This window comes from Triturus cristatus, chromosome 2_1, assembly GCF_964204655.1.
Source record: "Triturus cristatus chromosome 2_1, aTriCri1.1, whole genome shotgun sequence".
Lineage (NCBI taxonomy): Eukaryota > Metazoa > Chordata > Amphibia > Caudata > Salamandridae > Triturus > Triturus cristatus.
In genome coordinates this window covers 1120318020-1120338214 of record NC_140581.1, presented here as the reverse complement: position 1 = coordinate 1120338214, position 20195 = coordinate 1120318020, and the positions used below count along the sequence as shown (strand labels likewise).

General features: G+C 50.3%; 1 protein-coding gene across 2 annotated transcripts in view; it reads left to right on the top strand.

Moving 5' to 3' along the window:
- Positions 1-20195, top strand: part of UBA6 (ubiquitin like modifier activating enzyme 6) — a 658681-nt gene that overhangs the window by 411956 nt on the left and 226530 nt on the right. For both annotated transcript variants that reach the window (XM_085636514.1, XM_085636515.1), the window contains one exon: positions 3811-3862. In XM_085636514.1, the coding sequence (XP_085492640.1) occupies positions 3811-3862 (52 nt within the window). The remainder of the gene's footprint in view (positions 1-3810; positions 3863-20195) is intronic.

Genomic DNA, 20195 nt, shown 5'->3' with positions numbered 1-20195 from the left:
CGAGGGCAGACTTTCTGTGGTGTTGGGGGAGGAAGCAGTGCCAAAGCGCAACAACAGAATCAGTCGTCTGCGGCCTCCTTCTACAGGTAATGTTTCCGAACTCTGTTAGTTTGCCATTGAGCCGGCATCCAGGTCTGGTAAGGTGTCGAATACAATAATGCCTCATCTAAAACCTGGGCTTGAAATAGAATCCAGACATCAGTTTGTTGGACTCTTTCTTCAAGAAGGAAATTTTAAGATGATGACCCTTGCACAGGTTCTGCTGGCCTTGGACCACAAGAATTGGAAGGTGTCTCTGGACCTTTAGAATGTGTACTTTCTTGTACCAGTCCTACTGTCCCACATCTATTATCTTTGTTTTGTAATGAGATCAGACCACCTCCATTTTACCGTGCTGCGTTTTGGCCTGACATTGGCCCTTTAGGTCTTTATTAAAGTTGTTGTGGTGGTCGCAGCTCATCATTGTAGGTCAGAGATGCACATATTACCATACTCAGTGACTGGCTCTTGAGGGTTTGCTTGCCTCAGTTAGTCTTGTAGTAGCTGCAGGAAATTGTTGTTGCTGCCCACCTTGGGGTTTTCCATCAGCGAGTCCAATTCTTATCTTCAACCATCACATCGGCTGTCCATTTTATCTTGGGCACAGTTGCCTTAAAGTCCTTTCTGCTGCCATAGTGTAGTGAATCAAAGACATTCTGGCTATGATCTCAGTATTTCTGAGAGATTACTTATTCTTCTAATATCTTGCATCCTTCTAGTGATTTATGCTTACTGTCACTTGCAGGCTTTTCAGTGGTACCTGATTCAGTAGTAAGACCAGCTTTGGAGGTGCTTTTCAGACAAGATCTGTGTGTCCAACGAGGCAACCTAAGATCTTCAGTAGAGGATGGGGAACTCCAATCAGACTTTAATCCGGCCATTCACCTTGCCCCTGCCAGTGGTCAAGGTGGTGACAGATGTGTCACCTTACACCTGGATAATGGGAAGATCGGAGGCCTTTAAACTCTAATGGACTAGTACTATCACACAAATGTTCTGGAGTTGTGTGCCACCTGGCTGGCTCTCAAAACCTTTCTGCCCTTCATTAAGGGCAGCTTATTGCAGATGTTAAAGGACAACACAACGCCATGTGGAAGTGCAACACGCAGGGTGAGACGGGATCACTTTTCTCTCTCTGGAAGCTTTGAAGCTATTGCATTAGCAGACACTTCACGGGATCTCTCCAGTGGTCAGTCATCCGGCAAGATTCTTCAGCATTGTAGCAAAAGAAGCAGGAGTCATCTTGCCTATCATGAATAGCATCTGCATCCGGAAGTGGCATGAGGGAATTCTGTCCAGTGGAGACACCCTTGGTAGACCTTTTAGCCACCTCCAAAAAGTCTCAGTGTCTAACGTTTAGCACTTTAGTTTCCCTTTCAGAGGTCTCTAGAGGGCACTCTCCATCTTCGATGGGACTTTGTTATGCTGGACGTGTTCCCACCGCTGCCTCTTATCCCACAGGAGCAGAACAAGTCAGGCAGGGCCAAACTCTGCTCATTCAAATAGCTCTGGATTTGGCTTGGAGATTATGTTACTCATAACTGTTCTATAGTCCTGTTCATGGGCCCTCCACTTCTGCTACCTCTTTGGAAGGATGTGTTGTCACAGAAGCAAGGCACAGTACTGCATATAAGCCTCCACAATCTACACCCACCATACCCAGTCTACATATTCAGACCATTGAGCTAGATTTTTTGCCTGGTGTGAGTAGAAACTGGCAAAACTGTATGATGTTCTTTTGTTTATACTGGCTTTGGCCTGGTCAGTGTTGCACTGGCTCCATTAAAATTTTCTTTGCAGCTCTTACTACATTTTTTCGTTTGACTGATCAGCCCTCATTATTCAAGTCACTAATTTTGATGCATTTCTTAAAATTATTTTCCTGTTTTCCCCCTTATTGCGCTGCAGTCAAACCTTAATTTAATCTTAATCTTTATTTCTGCTTCCTTCAAGCCTCTTCACAGCTGTAATCTGAGCCTGTTGACCTTAAAAGTGGTTACCCATTCCCATCACTTCTGCTCGTCGGAGCTGCAAGCATTGTCATTTCAGACACTCCATGATACTTTTATCACTGGCAAGCTGTTACTTAAGTTTCCAGAAAGTGGTCCCATCTTTTCCACGTGAAGCAGTACATCATGTTTCCTGCATTCTTTTCTCTACCATCTAAAGAGCAGGAAAGACTTCATTAGTCCAACGCACTGCGTTCCCTTAAATTTTGTATTCATAAGGAGTAATGTGATGATGATCAGCTGTTTTTGGGGCTTATTGGTGCGAGGACATGAAAAGTATTCCAGAAACTGGCATTCTTGCTGTGGATTGTCCTCTGCATTAAACTGTTCACGGGGAATAGGACCTGAAAAGTGTTCCAGAAACTGATGTGCTTGCAGTGGATTGGGGTCTGCATCAAACTGTATAATGCCTTGATCAAAAAGGATCCTCCTGAGGTCCTAAGTACTCATTCAGCAAGGGTGAAAGCCTCCAGATGTTTAGCTGTGGATGTTCTGGTTTTGTACATCTGCCAGGCATCCATGTAGGCATATGTTCACACCTTTACCAGGCATTACTGCATCAATTCTCAAGTCCGCAGAGGGGGTCATTTTGTCCATTAGGTCCTGTGTGAGTTACAGGTGTTAAAATCTACTTCTCAGACCCATCTATTCTTAGGGGGCTTTGCTTTTGTACTGATTCACAACATAAGAAATCTATGATTAGAAGTATCTGTGAAAAGAAATTACTTCCCTTCAGGAATCCTCTATCAAGGGTATACTCCAAGTGTAACCACAGGTTTCCTCCGCCCACCTCTCCATTCTGTGGAGAGGAGTTTCAGGAATAAGGTCCCAAGTTACTTTTTTCTCACTGCAGGTTCTAACTCAATATTGTCAGCCACACTCCGCCTCTGAGGATGGGTAAAAGTAGGAGACAACTGACATCTGTGCTGAGGGGTGGCATCTTTCTTTGGCTCTGTTTGGCATTTCATGAGGCAGGACGGAGTCATGACTGAGTCTGAGGTGCCACCTACCAGCATGCAGGAGCTACTGCAAGAGATTCTCAAGATGAGGAATCAACAGTTAGAGAAAGCTATCTACCAGAAAGTGTTACTGAAGGTAAGTAACATATTCATTGGGTGCTATACCACAAACAATCCATAGCTGACATTCATCTGGCTGGAGTCAACAAAATGAAGGGCGACTTTGGCACATATTCAGGTATTCTGCACATGTAAATATGACCAACAGCAAAGACGTCACTAAGATTTTCTTTCTATCTGCTGTTTATGTGCAGGGTCTTGATCACTTAAAGTGTAGTCTGTTTTTATGAGCCACTTATCTCTAGGGCACCTGAAATGTTGTGGTGAGTCTTAGTTGAACATTTAAATTTTTTATTTAACCCTCTTTGACAGTGTTCATCTGGCCTCAAAATGTTTGGAATCGAGTTTGCATATTACTTGTAAATGATGTATTGACACAAATCAGCTATTTAAGTGTGGTACATTTGGCAGCCATTCTATTTTTGCTCCTTTCCTTAGGTAATATGCTCTTTATTAATGCTGTTGCCTTTACAAATTAGCTGAACTCAAAGATATGTAAGAGTTGCTTATTTCAGCATAGGCCACCATGCCAGCTCCTGTAAATTACCTGGGTTTATCTCCAAAAATATTGACAATCTTCTAGAAAGCGACTTAGTAAGATACTATGTGTAAGACTTGCAGACAATTACATTCCTGATCTTCTTATATAATAAACACGATCAACATTGTCTCCTCTTTTATAGGCTCTTCAGCTTATTCATTCATTCCCTCTTGACACACAGTTGAAAGATGGAAGTAAGTGAAAGGATTACATGAATTTCCCTTTGTGTTTTTTACCAGTATGTGTTTAAAATTAAATCCTGCATTAAAATTTTCAGTCGAATCTAGTTAGTTTGGAAATACTGGGAAAACGTATTTATATTGTTATGTATGAGGTTTTATTTAATGCTAGCTTTGCTTCACAAAAACAAATTGCTGAGCAGTGAGATGGGTATGCACAGCAAAAGGGGAAAGAAAGGTAGCAGGGGGAGAAGATGACGGAACAGGCCCCCCATTTGAAATGGCTTTGGTAAAAATACCATTTCAATGTCAAAAATAATGCTAGTCGTTGAGTATTGAAGCAACTTATTCTTCAAAGAAAATGAGTTTTCATGTGGTTTTGTACTACGACCCTAAATGGTAAGCATTTGGTGATAGCTATGCTAATGCTATCCGCTTCAGTAAGTATCTGCTTTGCCCAGCATGATAGCAAAAGACTGGAAACGCACAACAAGAAAATCTCTCTCTTTCTCAGCCTTTCGTGATTGTTTGCATGATATCACATATTAATAGCAGTATTAAATGACAGTTTTAGTAGATTTTCTCTCAGTTAAATGGACACCATTGGCTAGCAAGTTAGGGCTGTGGTGTCCATCTTAACCAATGCCACAAACCCTCTTCCTATTCTAGAGCTTATAAACAAAAGGAAGATGCAAAGTTGATTCTGGAAGAGTTAGATCACATTAATGCAGAGATCTACTTTGCCACCCCCAGATTCCATCCTCTATCAAGTTCAGGTGCTCTTCACCACCAGGTGAGAAGCACCTCTTCCATCCTGAAATACATAAGTGTTCTTTTTTTTATAAAAGCATTTTAGTAGCCACTCAAAATGTACAGTTCTGGAAAACAATTGTGTATTATTATCAAGTAGCATCTATAGGCAAGTCATCAAATATTTCTATAGCAAGTATATAATGCATTAGCATTTCTCACGTCATCATCGCCCAAGAGTTCAAGTTGTTTCATCGACCCCTTCCTCCGCATATAAAGTTGTGTTTCTTTGGACATTGTCTCAATTCATAAATCTGTTTCTCCAGAATCCTACAACGATTAAAACCTGCTCTCCATTTGGCCACACTGGGGTCTACTGTCATCCTCCAGGTTTATGCAGTATCCCTTGCAGCATTAATTAAGGTCAAAACTACAAAGGTCTTCTTGTACCTTTGTAACTCAATCTCCTCTAGAACAGCGCTGTTTTCTTGTTAAGGTTGTATTGACTGATCAGATACAATAATATCTCAGTGGCCTTGCTTTATTTTTGCAGTATGCCTCAGAATGCAGGAGGGTTCCTATTTCTTCTTGCCATTTAGGTATGAGGAGGATTGCTTTCAATCTAGATGCCATGGTTTCTTTCTGGTATAATAAATTCAATGCAGATTCTTGTTTCAAAAGTGGTGCCTTGACATGCAGGAGAAGCATTAAGTAAATCATACTCCAGCACATGAGGACCAATACTGTGAAGGCAAAGTCTCTATGTGCCTTTCAGTTATGAAAAAAGCGATCCTGTCTTAGTCCCAGAGGTGGAAGCCAGCCACCAGCTTCAGGAGTTCACTAGCCTAGCAAGTTTACACAACCTTACCAACCCTATTACTGTCCGCCTTTTTATTCGTGGACACGGTGCATGGACCAGCAGAGATCCTCCTTTTCTAAAAAGCCTTCTAGATTTCAAGGAGGGACAGTTCAAGGTCCATGACTGCTGTCAGAAGAGACTGTCTTTGATGCCTCAGCGCGTCTCACCAGCGATCATTTCCATCTTTAGCTCAATGCATCTCCTAACGAATGAGTGGGAGAATTTCAACAAACCTCCCAGAATGTTAGTCAATCACCCCAGGCCAGTGGATCTTGAACCTGGTCCAACAGCATCACATGTTGCAGTTTGTGGAAAGACCAACTCGGGTTCCACAAAAAAACAAGAAATTAGTACATTAACATTTTTGCTCCTTCAGACTACAGTCCTATCCATACTGCAGGAAAGGGCACTAGAAGCGGCCCTCAGATCTCTGCAAAATAAAGCGTTCTATTTGGGGTTCTTCCTTGTGAGAAGGCAGTCAGTTTTCAGAGACTGTGAGAGCCTCTATAAGTCAAGAAAAAAAGAATATGATTTCTCCTTGACATAGTGGTATGGCTATTCTAGAAAAGCCCAACCGATCAAAGCTCAACATTCTATTGGGAAGCACACTTAAAGTATACGCGGAGGCTGGTAAACATGGGTAGTTTCCTGGATGGTACTTGGCAAGCAGGCATAGTATTATTTGGTACTATTGAGGATTACAGAGACAATGTGCTATTTTACCTTTTTCAATTGCCTCTCTGCCCTCCCTTGTTGTATTTGAATGGTATTAGTTGAGCTAGAAATATTTTATGGCTTAGAGGTGTAATGAAATTGGCCTGCTCTTTCGAAATAGTAACAATGCTGACAGTTCAAGAGGTTACTTTTTAATATAACTTACTTTTGCCCCTGTTGCCTTTAGGAGAGGTCATCAGATTGGGGAGGTATTAGTGTCAAAAAGAGCTTTTTAGAAATTCGAGCTTTTTAGAAATTCGAGCTTTTACTTTAGATCCCCAAAAATCAAAGTGAATAGTGTTTAATTTACCTGGTAGGTACCCGCTGTATGGAAGGTTTTTCTTTCTGATAGACACGTCTAACTGCAGATTCCTCATCTTTTTAATAGCTACAGGAGCAGATTGGATATAGAAAGTGTTACATAGCAATTCCCTTTAGCTCTGACAGGTGGGGTCGTGTGGCATCGTATTGCACCGTGCCACTCGTTCCATGCAGTTATGTCCTCAAGACCAGTACAAATAGACCACCTGCATGCTCTTGCATCGGTAATATTCTTTTCGCACAAACAGATGCCGATCTGGACCTTAAACTGGCATTCCACAGTTGTTGGCAAATTATATTTTGATTGACAAAATGTCACCTGCACTGTCAAGGTTCAAGCTGTGTATGACATTTATCCAACAGATGTCCGTATAGGTCCACACGTCCATCTTTGGTGTCTAGGTGCAGGCCATGAATCAAAGTTGTGTTCGTTGTGTACTGTGAATAAGAATGTCATTTGTGACCGTGAGAGGAAGTTAGCGATTGCGTACTTGAGGAAGTCAGAGACCAAATCTGCTAAACAGCGGTCCCGGTCAAGAGAGAGAACTTGCACTTTTTCCTGAGGTCATATTCACAACCAGACTTCCTCCAAGTCTAGTACGTCGAGAAAGAACTACAAAAAGTATAAGTCAGAGCATGGCTCCCCTGCATCACAGCACTTGGATTTGGAGTGCCAAATGCATCTGGCAACTCTAGGACACGAAGCTGTCCCATTGCGGAACCGACAACAACGCCATTCCCTTCCCAGATTCATTTGGATTTGGTGGCGATGCCAGATGAGCTCCCTCAACTTAAGTTATCTATGGAGAAGATCTTTGGTACCATACCAGATGTTTCTGGTGCGTCTTCAGCCCCTAAGGATCTGAGAGGGCCTCCGGCTGTCAACCATCAACAAAACTGACCTTGCCAGCTGTGCCTCTTGGTCTCGTCTCAAGGTTGATGCAGGTCCTTGCACCAGCTCCACCCCTCTCTGCCGTAGGCCCTCTGCATATTACCTGGTTTTTAATTTTGCCCTCTGTGTTTCCTTTAATTGACAGCCTTCCTTTACTGTTGGTCACTGTGCTTTAATTGTGTTTTATGTTTTTCATCCTACAGTTTTCATCCTCCAGTTACTGTAATTTTGTTGTAAATTGAGCTTTTCTTACATCGAGCCAGCCCGCCTCATCGCTCCCTTTCCCGCCGCTCCTGCCTCCTAACACCCCATACCCCTTCCAGAACCTATTTAATGGAGGCCACAGCGAGAATGTGTAGTGAACGCATGCAGCAGGTGCGCTGCCGGCGCGCCGAATGTGCCAGCAACCCTTGTGCCTCCACCCTGTGCAGTTACACCTCCGCAGACCTTTGAACCCTGGATCCCAGGAGCATCGATAACAACTGCTGCCACACAGCTCCATGCACCACCAGACAACCATTCTCCTGCCAGCACTGCCGCTTCACCTGCAACACCGAAACGTCCAACAACACCATACACACTACTAACACGACTGCGTCCACCATGTTGACCGAGACTGTCACGGCACAACTCCAGTGTATTCTACTAAAACGCATGATCGCTCACCAAACACAACACGGAGATCTGGGACACAATCTCCTCCCTTGCCCCAGACGTCATCTTCATAACAGAGACCTGGCTAAACCCCACTTCCATGCAGGATATCGCTGTCCCAGAAGGCTACAAGATAACACACCGAGACCAAGCCAACATACACAGAGGTGGAATTGCCATCATCTATAAGGACACAATCCGCTGCATGACCTTCTCAGATGACCCGACCCCAATAATGGAGCATCTCAGCTTCCAACTTCACACAGATGGCAAATGCTCATCGCCCGATTGCCATAGACTCTGAGCACTACATCTTCCAATGGGATCTTAACTTCCACCTCAGTGACCCTCGTGACAACAACACAACTGACCTTCTGGAAAGCATGAGCAACATCGGCGTAAAGCAACTTATCACCAAGCCTAGCCACATCACAGGACACATGCTCAACCCCATTTTCACGTCCAGTGATTGAGTCAAGTACAACCATGGCTCACAGATCACCTGGACCGGCCACTACATCGTCTGCTTCACCATCTCAGGTCCTATCAACACTGCCACCGTGCCACCCAGCTTCATGCACAAAAACTAGAAAAAGATATCAGAATACCAGTGGAACAACACTCTCAAATTCCCCACCTCCCAGACACAACATCCAACTCAGAGCAGGCTGCGTAGAACTTCTTCTAGTGGATCATACAATGCGGCAACAACATCACCCGCCAAGCCAGCCAAATCCAAAGGACCTGCCAGACAGCCAACTGGTTCACTGCTGAGCTGAAATCCACCAAATGCTACTGCCGACAACTAGAAAGGAAGTGACGCACCAGCAAAGAGACAGGAGAAAATACCACCTTCAAGACAGCTCTCAACCAATAGCACTGCCTTCTGAAAGAATCAAAGAAGAACGCCCTTGCAGACCGCATAGAAGCCAGCACAAACCGCAGAAAGGAGCTGTTCGCCAACGTTAAGGAGTTCTCTAACCCCAGAGCCACCGAGAACTACATCACCCCTTCCCATGAACAGTGTGACACCCTAGCGGACTTCTTCCACAACCGGATATCAGTTATCTACAAAAACTTCAAAGCCCAACCCCCACCCCGACAGCATCAGCCTGTTTACACCCACAAACACAAACCTGAACACCTGCTCACCCATTGGGATCCTCTCACAACTCAAGCCGCAATCTCCAATATGAACTCCATGCACTCGGGAAAACCCACGGACTCTGGCCCCTACCACATCTTCAGCCTCGGAAGCTAGACGATTGGCGACGAGCTCAAGAAACTCTTGAACACTTAAATCACCTCGGCCTCCTTCCATAAGGACTGGAAACACACTGAAGTGAGGCCCATCCTGAAGAACCCATCTGCCGACCCAGCAGAACCAAAGAACTACAGGCCCATCTTCGTGCTCCCCTTTCCAGTGAAAGTTCTTGAGAAGGGAATCAACCAGCAATTCACTGAACTCCTGGAACACAACAACCTCCTGGACCCCTCTCTGTCTAGATTTTGAGCCAACCACAGTACAGAGATAGCCCTGATCACAGCTGCTGATGACATCGGAGCCCTCCTAGACTGCGACGAAATGGCAGCCCGCATCCACTTGGAACTGTCAGCCTCCTTCGACACCGTCTCCCATCACATCTTGATCAACGGACTTTATCACATTGTAATCCAGGGAGATGCTCTCAAATGGTTTGCCTCATAACTTACTGTAAGAACCCAGAGAATCCGTCTCCCACCGTTCACCTCGGAACCCAAGAAGATCTGTGGCATCCCCCAAAGATCGGCCCTCAGCCCCACTCTCTTCAACACATACTTGACCCCCCTGGCCAACACCGTCAGATTGCACAGATTTAAAATCATCTTCTGCGTGGCCAAGATGGCGGGGTGAGCGGACGCTTCCTCCCGTAGCTCCTCCGGCCCGGCCAAGCTTGAGCCCTTTTCTTACGCTTTTCTCCCCCCGCTGAGGCTCAGCGCGGGAGTGGAGAGTGGCGGAGCATCAGGGGTGCATATTGGTGCTGTTTTGGTTCGGATCGCCTCGGGGGAACCCCCCCAAAAGTTCGATCGAGTTCAAGGGACGACGGTGAGCCCGAGGGGCGGAGCGCATTGGAGTGCTGTCCGGGCGCCTCGGTTGGGCCTGGTGCTGAAAGTTGCGATTTGGAGGGGATCTGGCCCGCCGCTCGACGGAGATTGAAGGAGCCTTGCGGGAGGGGACCCGACGGTGCGGAAGGCTGGGGACGGGCGCCCCGGCACTCAGACTTGTGACGGCGACACCTCGCACTGCAAAGGCCCCTAACCCCTAGCCGAGGTACAGCAGACTCCCTGATGGGGTTGGACCATCTGGGCCCCTGTGCGTGACAGACTGGGGCCGGTAGTGGAACTTATTTGACTGTGGGGTGCTTCGGGGGCCCCGGTGGTGTCGTCGGGCCTGGTCGTTTTGGCCTGCTCCGCCCGGCCGCCATTTTGTCCCCGAAGGAGCAGTGGTGGCAGCCTTCGCCGGAGTCCTGGCTGCTGGATGCAGGCGACCCCCGCTGCTGCTGGGCTGACTCTCGGAGGGCTGTGCTGATGAGACCCCCCCACTGCGGCCCCCTTGGTTGCCTCACACGGGCTCCCGCGGCTGACGGTGACCGGATTGGGCCGCCATTTTGTCACCTGTGACGCAGCGACTTCACTCGTGGGGGATACCCACGTCGAGTGCTTGCCGGCGGCTGAGCATCCCTGGGGCGCCTGGATCTGTGCCCGACTGCGGAGCTAGCGATGTCTGGAAGAGGCGGCCCGAAGAAAGGGGACCGTACCCTGCCGGACATGCTTGGCAGGGCCCAGCACTTGCGGGACAGGACGCAGCCCTCGCCGGGGTCCTCCCGGGCTCCGGCGGATGTGACTGGGGGGGAGCCACCCGTCACGAGGGCCTTTATGGAGGAACTGTTTAGCTCCCTCAGGGAGGACTTCCAGACACTGAAGCGGGAGGTGGCCAGCGAGGTCCGAGAAGTGCGCAGGGAGGTGGAGGGCCTTGGCGAGCGTGTTGAAGCGGTGGAGACGGAGGGCCAACATCGAGCGGAGGAGATAGTCCACCTTCAGCAGGACGTTCTCCGTCTCCGGGAGCAGTGTGTGGAGCTCCAGGCCCACTCTGAGGACCTTGAGAACAGATCTCGGAGGAACAACATCCGAGTGCGTGGTGTGCCGACTGCGGATGAGGGGTCCGATCTGGGGAGCTACCTGCGGGCCCTGTTCCGAGAGATCCTGGGGGAAGCTGCGGACTTTCCCATCAGCATTGATAGGGCTCATAGGGTCGGCCGGCAGCGCCAGTCATCGGCACCTCCACCGGACATTCTGGCCTTCCTGCCCGACTTTCCACTGAAGGAACGCATCATGGCTGAGGCCCGCAGGAAACAGCCCCTGACTTTCCGGGATCGGCCGGTGGCGCTTTACCAGGACCTCTCCGCCATCACGCTGCAGAAACGCAGGTCCTTTAGGATTGCCACTGACTTTTTGCGCGAACACGAGACGCCGTACTCTTGGGGTCACCCCTTCCGCCTGATTTTTCGGTGGAATGGGGTGTTACACCAGCTACGCTCCTTGCAAGACATTTGTGGTGTCCTGGGGCTCACGGCGGCGGAGGAGGAAGGAGCTACGCCATCGTGGAGGTCCTCGGAGAGACGGAACCGGCGGAGGTCAACGAGGCGGCGCTCAGCGGCCAGTGTGGGGCGTCCGGACTCCCCTACCATCAGGGCGGACATGGCCGACGCTCTGAGGGCGGCGGCCGGGGACTCGACCGGCTCCTCTGGCGTGGCCTTGACGGCCTAACACACACTCCGGGGGGAGATGTCTTCAGCTTCTTTACATGCTTGGTACGGGGCGGGGGGGTTGGGGGGAAGCGGATGGAGGTGAGTGGCTGGACGTCCACTTCGTTCTTTTCTACGGACTTGCCCGTCTTGGGGCTTGACTGAGACAATGGGGTGTTTGAGTTTGTGGGTGGCTGGTTGCCAGGGTTGTGTTTTGGGTGGGGGAGGGGGTTGTTTTGGGGTTGGGAAGGTCCCGTCCGATGTTGTCTATGCCCGCTTTGTTTTGGCTTGTCCTGCGCTGCGGCCCCGCGCGCCCCACCCGCTGATTCCCTGCCCATTGCATGGCGCTCCCGACCCCCGCGAGGAATGCCGGGCCTAAAGGTAGTGACCCTTAATGTTCAGGGTCTGAATAACCCGGTGAAGCGCAGAGCGATCCTATCGTTGCTGGAGGGGACGCAGGCGGACATTTGCCTTTTGCAGGAGACACACTTATTGCCCCGAGATTGCCATAGGATGCGTTCTGCTAGGTTCCCTACCCAGTTCTTTTCCTCGGCAGCGAACAAGACGGCGGGGGTAGCCATTCTCCTAGCGAGCTCCTTTCGGGGGGAGGTTTTGCATAAGTGTGCTGAACAGAAGGGGAGGCTCCTTGCGTATCGCATGCGCCTGGGAGGCATAGCATTTACGGTCGGCTCCGTTTATAGCCCAAACGATCACCAAGAGCGCTTCCTAGATTCCGCGCTGGTGGATGTCACTGCTTCCCCCGACCGCCACATTATCTTGGGGGGAGACCTCAACATTGTCTTCGATTCTGTGATGGACAGATCGGCGCAGCGCTTCCCGCAGACGGGGGAACTGTCCCAGGCTGGGAGGGCCCGGATTGCGGAAATGGACTTGCACGACCTCTGGCGCTCCATGCACCCCACGGATAGGGACTACTCTTATTTCTCGCACGCACACCGAACCTACTCACGGCTGGACTACCTCCTGGTGAGTGGACCGATGCGTGCCGCTGCCACGGCGGCGGACATCGGGGTCCTGACCCTGTCTGACCACTCCCCAGTCACCGGCGTTTTCCAGTGGCCGGCTGCCTCCCCCTCTCGGGGGGTGTGGCGCCTCCGGGATACCCTTCTACACAAAAAGTCGGTGGTGCAACGCATCGGGGAGGTCATACAGGACTATCTCACCCACAACAGCAACACTGACACCTCGCAGGCGACACAGTGGGCGGCATTGAAGGCCGTCCTCCGGGGGGAATTTATCTCTATCTCTGCAGCTGAAAATAAGGAGCGGCAACTGAAGAGGGATGAGCTGACAGCTCAGGTCCGGGAGCTTGAGCAGGTCCACCGCCGTACGGGGGCGCCGAGGGTGTGGAGGCAGTTGAAGGCAGCGAGGAAGCTCCTGTCGGCTCTGGATCTTGACAGGGCGGAGTACGCCGCCCTACGCTTGAAACATGCCTACTACACTGGGGGGGACAGATGTGGCAAGCTCCTAGCACACCGGCTCCGGGTCGCGCACCAGCGTAGCGTTGTGAAAGAATTGGTGGGCACGGACGGGGGGGTTGTCTCCGGGGACGCGGAGGTAGCGGAATCTTTCCGCGGCTTCTACGAGGCGCTGTATGCTGAGGAGCCCTCCTCGCCACGGGATGCCGACGGCTACTTGGAGTCGGTGACCCTCCCGGTACTGGATCCGGCTCAGGCTGACCACCTGGAGCGGGACATCCATGTTGAGGAAGTGATTTCAGCTATCGCGTACACGTCGCTATTTTACAAGACTTTTTGCACGGCCGTGGCCCCTGTCCTTACTCGGCTATTTAACTCTTTCTCCGAACCGGGAGCCATCCCTCCGGATCTCCTGAGGGCGACGGTCGCGGTAATCCCGAAACCTGGGAAGGACCGGGCCCTCTGCGGCTCGTACCGACCCATCTCGCTTTTAAATGTCGACCTCAAGTTGTACACGGGGATTCTCGCGTCCAGGCTGAGTCCACACCTCCCCGATCTGGTGGAGGCGGACCAGGCTGGTTTTGTGCCCGGCAGACAGACGGTTGACAACACCAAGAGGGTGACGCATGTTCTGGAGAAGGCCTCAAGGATCTCGGGGGAGCGGATGTTGCTGTCCGTTGATGCGGAGAAGGCCTTCGACAGAGTTCACTGGCCGTATCTTGAGCTGGTCCTCAAGAAATTGGGAATCGGCGATAAGTTCCGCACCATGGTATTTAACTGCTATAAGCATCCTTCAGCGTCGGTGCGGGTCAACGGGTGTAGCTCCGGTGGCTTTGCCATCGAGCGCGGAACGCGGCAGGGCTGCCCTCTTTCGCCGCTCTTGTTTGCCCTCTACATGGAGCCGTTTGCTCAGAGGATTCGTAATAATCCGGATGCTGTCGGGGTCCGGATGGGCCAGTACGTCCACACCGTCAGTCTCTACGCGGATGATGTCCTGTTGACCTTGGACGACCCTAGGAGGTCGCTGCCTGCTTGCCTCCGGGAACTGGACGCCTTTGCGGGGGTGGCCGGCTTCAAAATGAATATGAGCAAGTCGATGGCGTTAGACGTGTCCCTGGCTGCGGATACCAGGAGGGATCTTCAGCGGCTCTTCCCCATGCAGTGGTCCTCGTCCACGGTGCCGTACCTGGGGATTCTGCTGGCGCCTACACTGCCGGAGATGGTTACGGCCAATTATGCCTCCCTCAGCAGGAAGATCAAGGATGAGCTTGGCCGCTGGAACAAAGGCCTGCTGTCCTGGCTGGGGCGAATCGCGGCGGTCAAGATGACGGTGTTGCCCCAGATACTATATCTTTTCCGGGCCCTTCCGCTCCAACCCCCGGTGGGCTGGATACGACAAATGCAGGCTGACATCTCCCGCTTTGTCTGGCAGGGCCGCAGGCCACGCATGAAGAGGGTCCTCTCCACGCTTGCTCCGGAGGCGGGGGGTCTCGGCATTCCAGACCTCCGTAAGTACTTTCAGGCGGCACAGCTACGCTATCTGGTGGAGTGGAGCAGGTGGGAATCCGACAAACATTGGCTCTTCCAAGACCAGGCAGTGGCGGGCCGCACCTTACAAGAGGTTCCATTCCTGCGCCGCGCGCATCGCCCCCTAATCTTTACGCTTCCTTTGTTACGCGGGTCCCCCTGCGCGTGTGGGACGCGGTCTGTGAGGCCCGGGGCCTTACCACCTTCCCTTCGCCGCTCACGCCCATTGCGGGCAACCCGGACTTCTCCCCGGGGATGGAGCCGGGGGTTTTCTCCCACTGGGTGCAGGCGGGCTGCAGGGCACTCTTCCAGATCTATGGCCCGGAAGGAGTGGTTCCTTTTCAGCAACTCCGCCAGGAGTTCGGCCTGACGGAGCTGGACAGATTGCGCTACATGCAGGTTCGGCATTGGGCCCTCCAGCCCCAGGTGCGTGCCACCGCCGCCCGTCCAATTACACCGTATGAGAGGTGGTTGGCTACTCGGACCTCCGACGCTAAGCTAATTACCGATCTGTACAAATACCTACAACCCCCGCCGTTTCACTATTACAACCCGGGGAGGGAGCGCTGGCACAGGGAATTGGGTAGGACACTCGGCCACAAGGAATGGGACAAAATTGCGTATCGGGCGCGGCACTCTGCATATCACACGGGCCTTACGGAGACCTTTACTAAGGTGTCCACATACTGGTACTACACCCCGGAGAGACTGTATGAAATGCATAAACACATTGACAGGGGGTGCTGGCGGAGCTGCGGGCAGGAAGGTACCCTTTCACACATTCTTTGGGATTGCCCAGTGCTGACCGCCTACTGGAAGGAAGTTTTGGACGAGGTGGATAAGCACTTTGGGATAGAGTTGCCGCGACTCCCGGCGTACGTCCTGTTGGGCCTCCCCAATGACCTAATGTACCCACTGAAGTCCCGTAGGGGTAGGCAGATTGCAATTGCGCTGGGGTCTGCGGTTCAGAACATTCTAATCCACTGGCGCACAACCACCGTCCCCTCCATCACCGGTTGGTTGCATAGGCTTTGGCATGTGCTGGGGATGGAGAAGCTGTCGCTTACGGTTGCGGGGGAGATAGACCAATTTGAAGAGCTGTGGCAACCCTTTCTAGCGCTGCTGTCCACTGAATTCCGGGAGCTCACCTGCCCGAGGTATCTTAGGCTTCTCAGGCTGACGCCGCCGGTGACCCCGGCGGACTAGTTTCCATGTGAGACGGGGACCTCCCGGGGAGGGGGGGGGGGGTGCGGGGCTTCCTGGTGAGGATTACTCTGGTGCGGGACCATAGGACGGGGGGGGGGGTGTTGTTTTTTCGTTATTGGGAGGATGGGGGATGGGGGGGGGGATTGTGTTCTGTTGAGTTGTTGATGGCTTTTATTGCTTAGATTTGGGGTGTCGGATACGCGTGTGGGGATTCCATAGCCTGCATTTCTAGCCTTCATTTACTGTGTTTTTCCCCCTGACTCACCGCGCTACCTATTGCCAACCCTCTGGAGCTGCACCCTTTTTCTTTGACTGTATTCCATGTATCTTGCCCTCCTATCCCCCTCCCCCATGGTTTGTTTTGTTTCAATAAAAACGTTTTAAACATAAAATCATCTTCTACGCCAACAACACCCAGCTTAACCTCTTGCTGTCAGAAGACCACTACCAGAGTCAACTTCCACAGATGTATGATGAACGTCACCGACTGGATGAAGAACAAATGTCTCGAGCTCAACTCTTACAGGACAGAAGTCCTCATCTTTGGTAATAAAACCTCGCCATGGAACAAAGCATGGCGGCCTGCTGAATTCGGCCCATCCACTGCCCGACAGACCACACCTGCACCCTCTGCATCATCTTGGACAGCAAGCTATCTATGAAGAAACAGGTAAACGTAGTTTCATTTTCCTGCTTCCACACCCTACGTATGCTCCGCAAGATCTTCAGGTGGTTCCCAGTCAACACCAGAAGACCCATCACGCAGGCCCTTGTCACCAGCAGGCTAGACTTCGGGAACCCACTCTACGTAGGAGTCAATGCACACCTCCTGAAGAGACTACAGACAATTCAAAACTAAGCAGCAAGACTCATCCTCAGCGTCCCCAGATGGACCCACATCACACCGCACCTCAAGAAGCTACACTGGCTCCCATTCCTGAAGAGATGCCAGTTCAAGATGCTGCCCCACACATACAAAGCCCTGCACCACGAAGGATTAGCATACATCAACAAATGCATGACCTTCCACCAACTGACCAGACACCTACAATCTGCCTCACTCTTCCTAACAGACAGCTCCCAGATCCACCGAAGCAACAGCGGAGGATGCTCCTTCTAACACCTGAACAGCCAAAGCTTTAAACAACCTTCCCTTGCCCCTCAGGACTGCCTTCACACTCTGGGAATTCAGGAAAGGTCTTGTGACCTGGCTATTCAAATGAACAGACCACCACGAAGTAACTAGCCACTCCAGCACCTTGACGCCCTTGTGAATGATTCACCACAAATTCTAAATCATCATTGATTGATTGATTCAGACAGCTGCTCTTTTTCCATTGAATACAGTACCGGAGACACCCTTGGCTCAAACCTCGGCACCACGTGTAACATGACTGTTGCCTCGTCTGGCACCACTGGGGCCGTTACCAACTCCATTACCAACGTCACCAACACAAGATACAGGTAGAATTTTTCATTGATATCAAATATCGACCCTTTTATACCCAAGGTGATCTTTTTGATGACCACCTAAGAGATTCTAGTGGGTTAGCTACCTCACCTGATATTGGGTTGGCATCAGCTAACCGTGCAGTGGCCACAGAGGAGACAGCTTCTTTTGCCCCAGTGAGACGGAGGGCAGCAGTGGTCATAGACCTTGTCCTACTTACTCAGAATGTAAAAACAACTATTGATAGATTTTGAACCCAGCTCAGTTTTCCCAGGAGCCATTGTTTCCTTTTAATGAGCCTTATTGGATATTCTAGTGGGCACCTGGGAAAAACCAGGACCGTGCCTATTGGTTAATAGGCAGGTTGCAAGATGCTAAAGGCCAGCTCCTGGAGATCCAGACTTTTTCTTGCAACATACAACCCGGAAAGCCTTGAGGTACTGGCTTCTATGAGTCGTATGAACCCGAATACGTTTCCAACTACTCTTCCTGAGAGGGAGTCGCAGAGAATGCAAGTGTTTGCTAAGAAGATATTTTTATTAACCAGTTTGGCCCTTAGAATGGTTAACATGTCCTGTTTTTTAGGGGGAAACTCCCATGCTTTATGGGATAGGATGGCTGATGTTCTCCCACCAGTTTCTAAGGGAATCAGGCAAGTGTTGCAGCGTCTGATTTACAGTAAGCAGGATTCTTCAAAGTATTCTGTTTAATCCGGCTTAGACACAACTGATTGTCATAGTAGAACAGTTGGTACTAGTGTTATGCTGAGACACCATCCTAGTACTCGCTGTATGGACTTTTCCAGGGATGTGCAACAGTCATTGATGAATATGCCCTTCGAAGGCTCTAAAAGTTTCAGGACAAAGGCGGACTCAGTCGTTGAAAGGTTCAAAGACTGTGAAGCTACTGCTCACTCATTTGGCTTACTTACACAAACTCTGCAGTTTCCCCCAAAAACAGCATCCTTGTCAAGGCTTCAGAAGCGGCTTCATGCAGAGACAGAGGCAATATTCGTCTCCGCAATCTTTTAGAGGAAGAGGTTGTGGAGCAGATCGTTAACATTCAGGCCCCAAGGACAGTGTTCCAGCCAGCCCACAGCTTCTCCTGCTGCAGCAAAACCCCTTTAATTTGGTCTTGACAACCCACGATGGCCGATTGGAGGTTGAATCAGCTTTTACCTCGAGCATCAGTTCAGACCATTGGGTGCTCTAGGTTGTGGAACATGGTCGCTCCCTACCCTTCCTTTTATATCCTCCAAACAATGCACCTACCTTACAATATCTCCTGGAGCACCACTTGTCCATACTTTAAAGAGTCGTTTGGCTCTCTTGTCCAAGGGAGAAATAGAGAGGATGCCGGTTTCAGAAAATGGACTGGTTATTCTTCCGTTACCTTCTGATTCTGAAATAGGGCAGAGTCCTTCATCCAATTCTGGATCTACACCCTCTGAACTTTTTCTTAAGGAAATACAAGTTCAAGATGCTCACTCCGGCCCAAGTTCTCTCTGCCCTCAATACAGGAGACCGAATGTAGCATTTTTCTCATAGGATGCATTGTTCCTACAGTCTCACAGATGCTTCTTGAGATTTCAGGTAGGCCAAAAGCACTTTCAATTCTCTGTGCTCTCCATTGGCCAGACCAGTGCCCCTAGGGTGTTCACGGAGGTGATGGTGGTAGTCACAGCCTATCAGCGGAGGCTGGGAATACCAGTCTTCCCATACCTGTGGTCTTGCTTCAAACAGTTAAAAACCATCTCTGGATAACGGACAACCTGTTGACATTGTTGAGTTTTTCCATCTACGTGGTGTATTCACAGCTGACTCCTTTGCATCAGCTCCCCTTCATCTGAGCCATTCTGGATACCGTGCTCTTCCGAGGTATCCCTCCAAATCAACGAGCTCAGGACATTCAGGCTAGGATCCCGATGTTTCAGTGTGCAACCTGACTCTGAGGTGACTCTGAGGCTTCTGTCCTTTTTTGTTTCCTGCAGCCTGATTGTGGACCACATCAGGTGGCGTGTGCGGGCTCTGCAGTAGGAGCTGAAGTCTTGACACCAAGGAAATCTGTAAGATTTCATCCAGGTGTCAGAGGATACTTTGAAAGACCTGCAATGGTGGCTTCTCGACCTTAATTGGGCTGGCGGCAGAACCCTCTCCCTCCCCCACCCGGAGCCAACTGTCATGACCTGTACATTGTTACTGGTTTAGGGAGGTGATCTGGGAGAGATGGAGCTCAAGGTCTCTGTTCTCCAGAAGAGTTCCATCTCCATTTCAAAGTCGTCTCCACATTAACTTTGCAATTTGCTTGGCACTGAAGATGTTCCTCCCCTTCATCAAAGTGGAAAGGGTACAGGTGCTCATGGAAAAAACAACCACCATGTGGTATTGCAACAAACCAGGCGTAGGGGGTATCATAGGCCCTGTGCCAGGAAGTTCTAAACCTCTCAAGGTGGCTAAATGCTCAGGGTGTCTCCCCGGTTATTCCGGGATCTTTAAGCTCCAGGGTGGCCAGCATTGGCCAGCGATCACAAATGACTATTGCATTCCTAGATGGTACAAGGAGTCTTCCAACAATGGGGAGAACCCTGCATCGATCTATTTACAACCAGGGCCAGACTGGGAATCCATAACAGCCCTGGCAATTTTGTCAAACCGGACCCCACCCCCCCAAGCACAAGTGTCAAGCACTGCTGCTGAACAAAACCTGCCCTCTTCACTGCTGCTTCTGTTACTGGGGTCCGATATTATACCA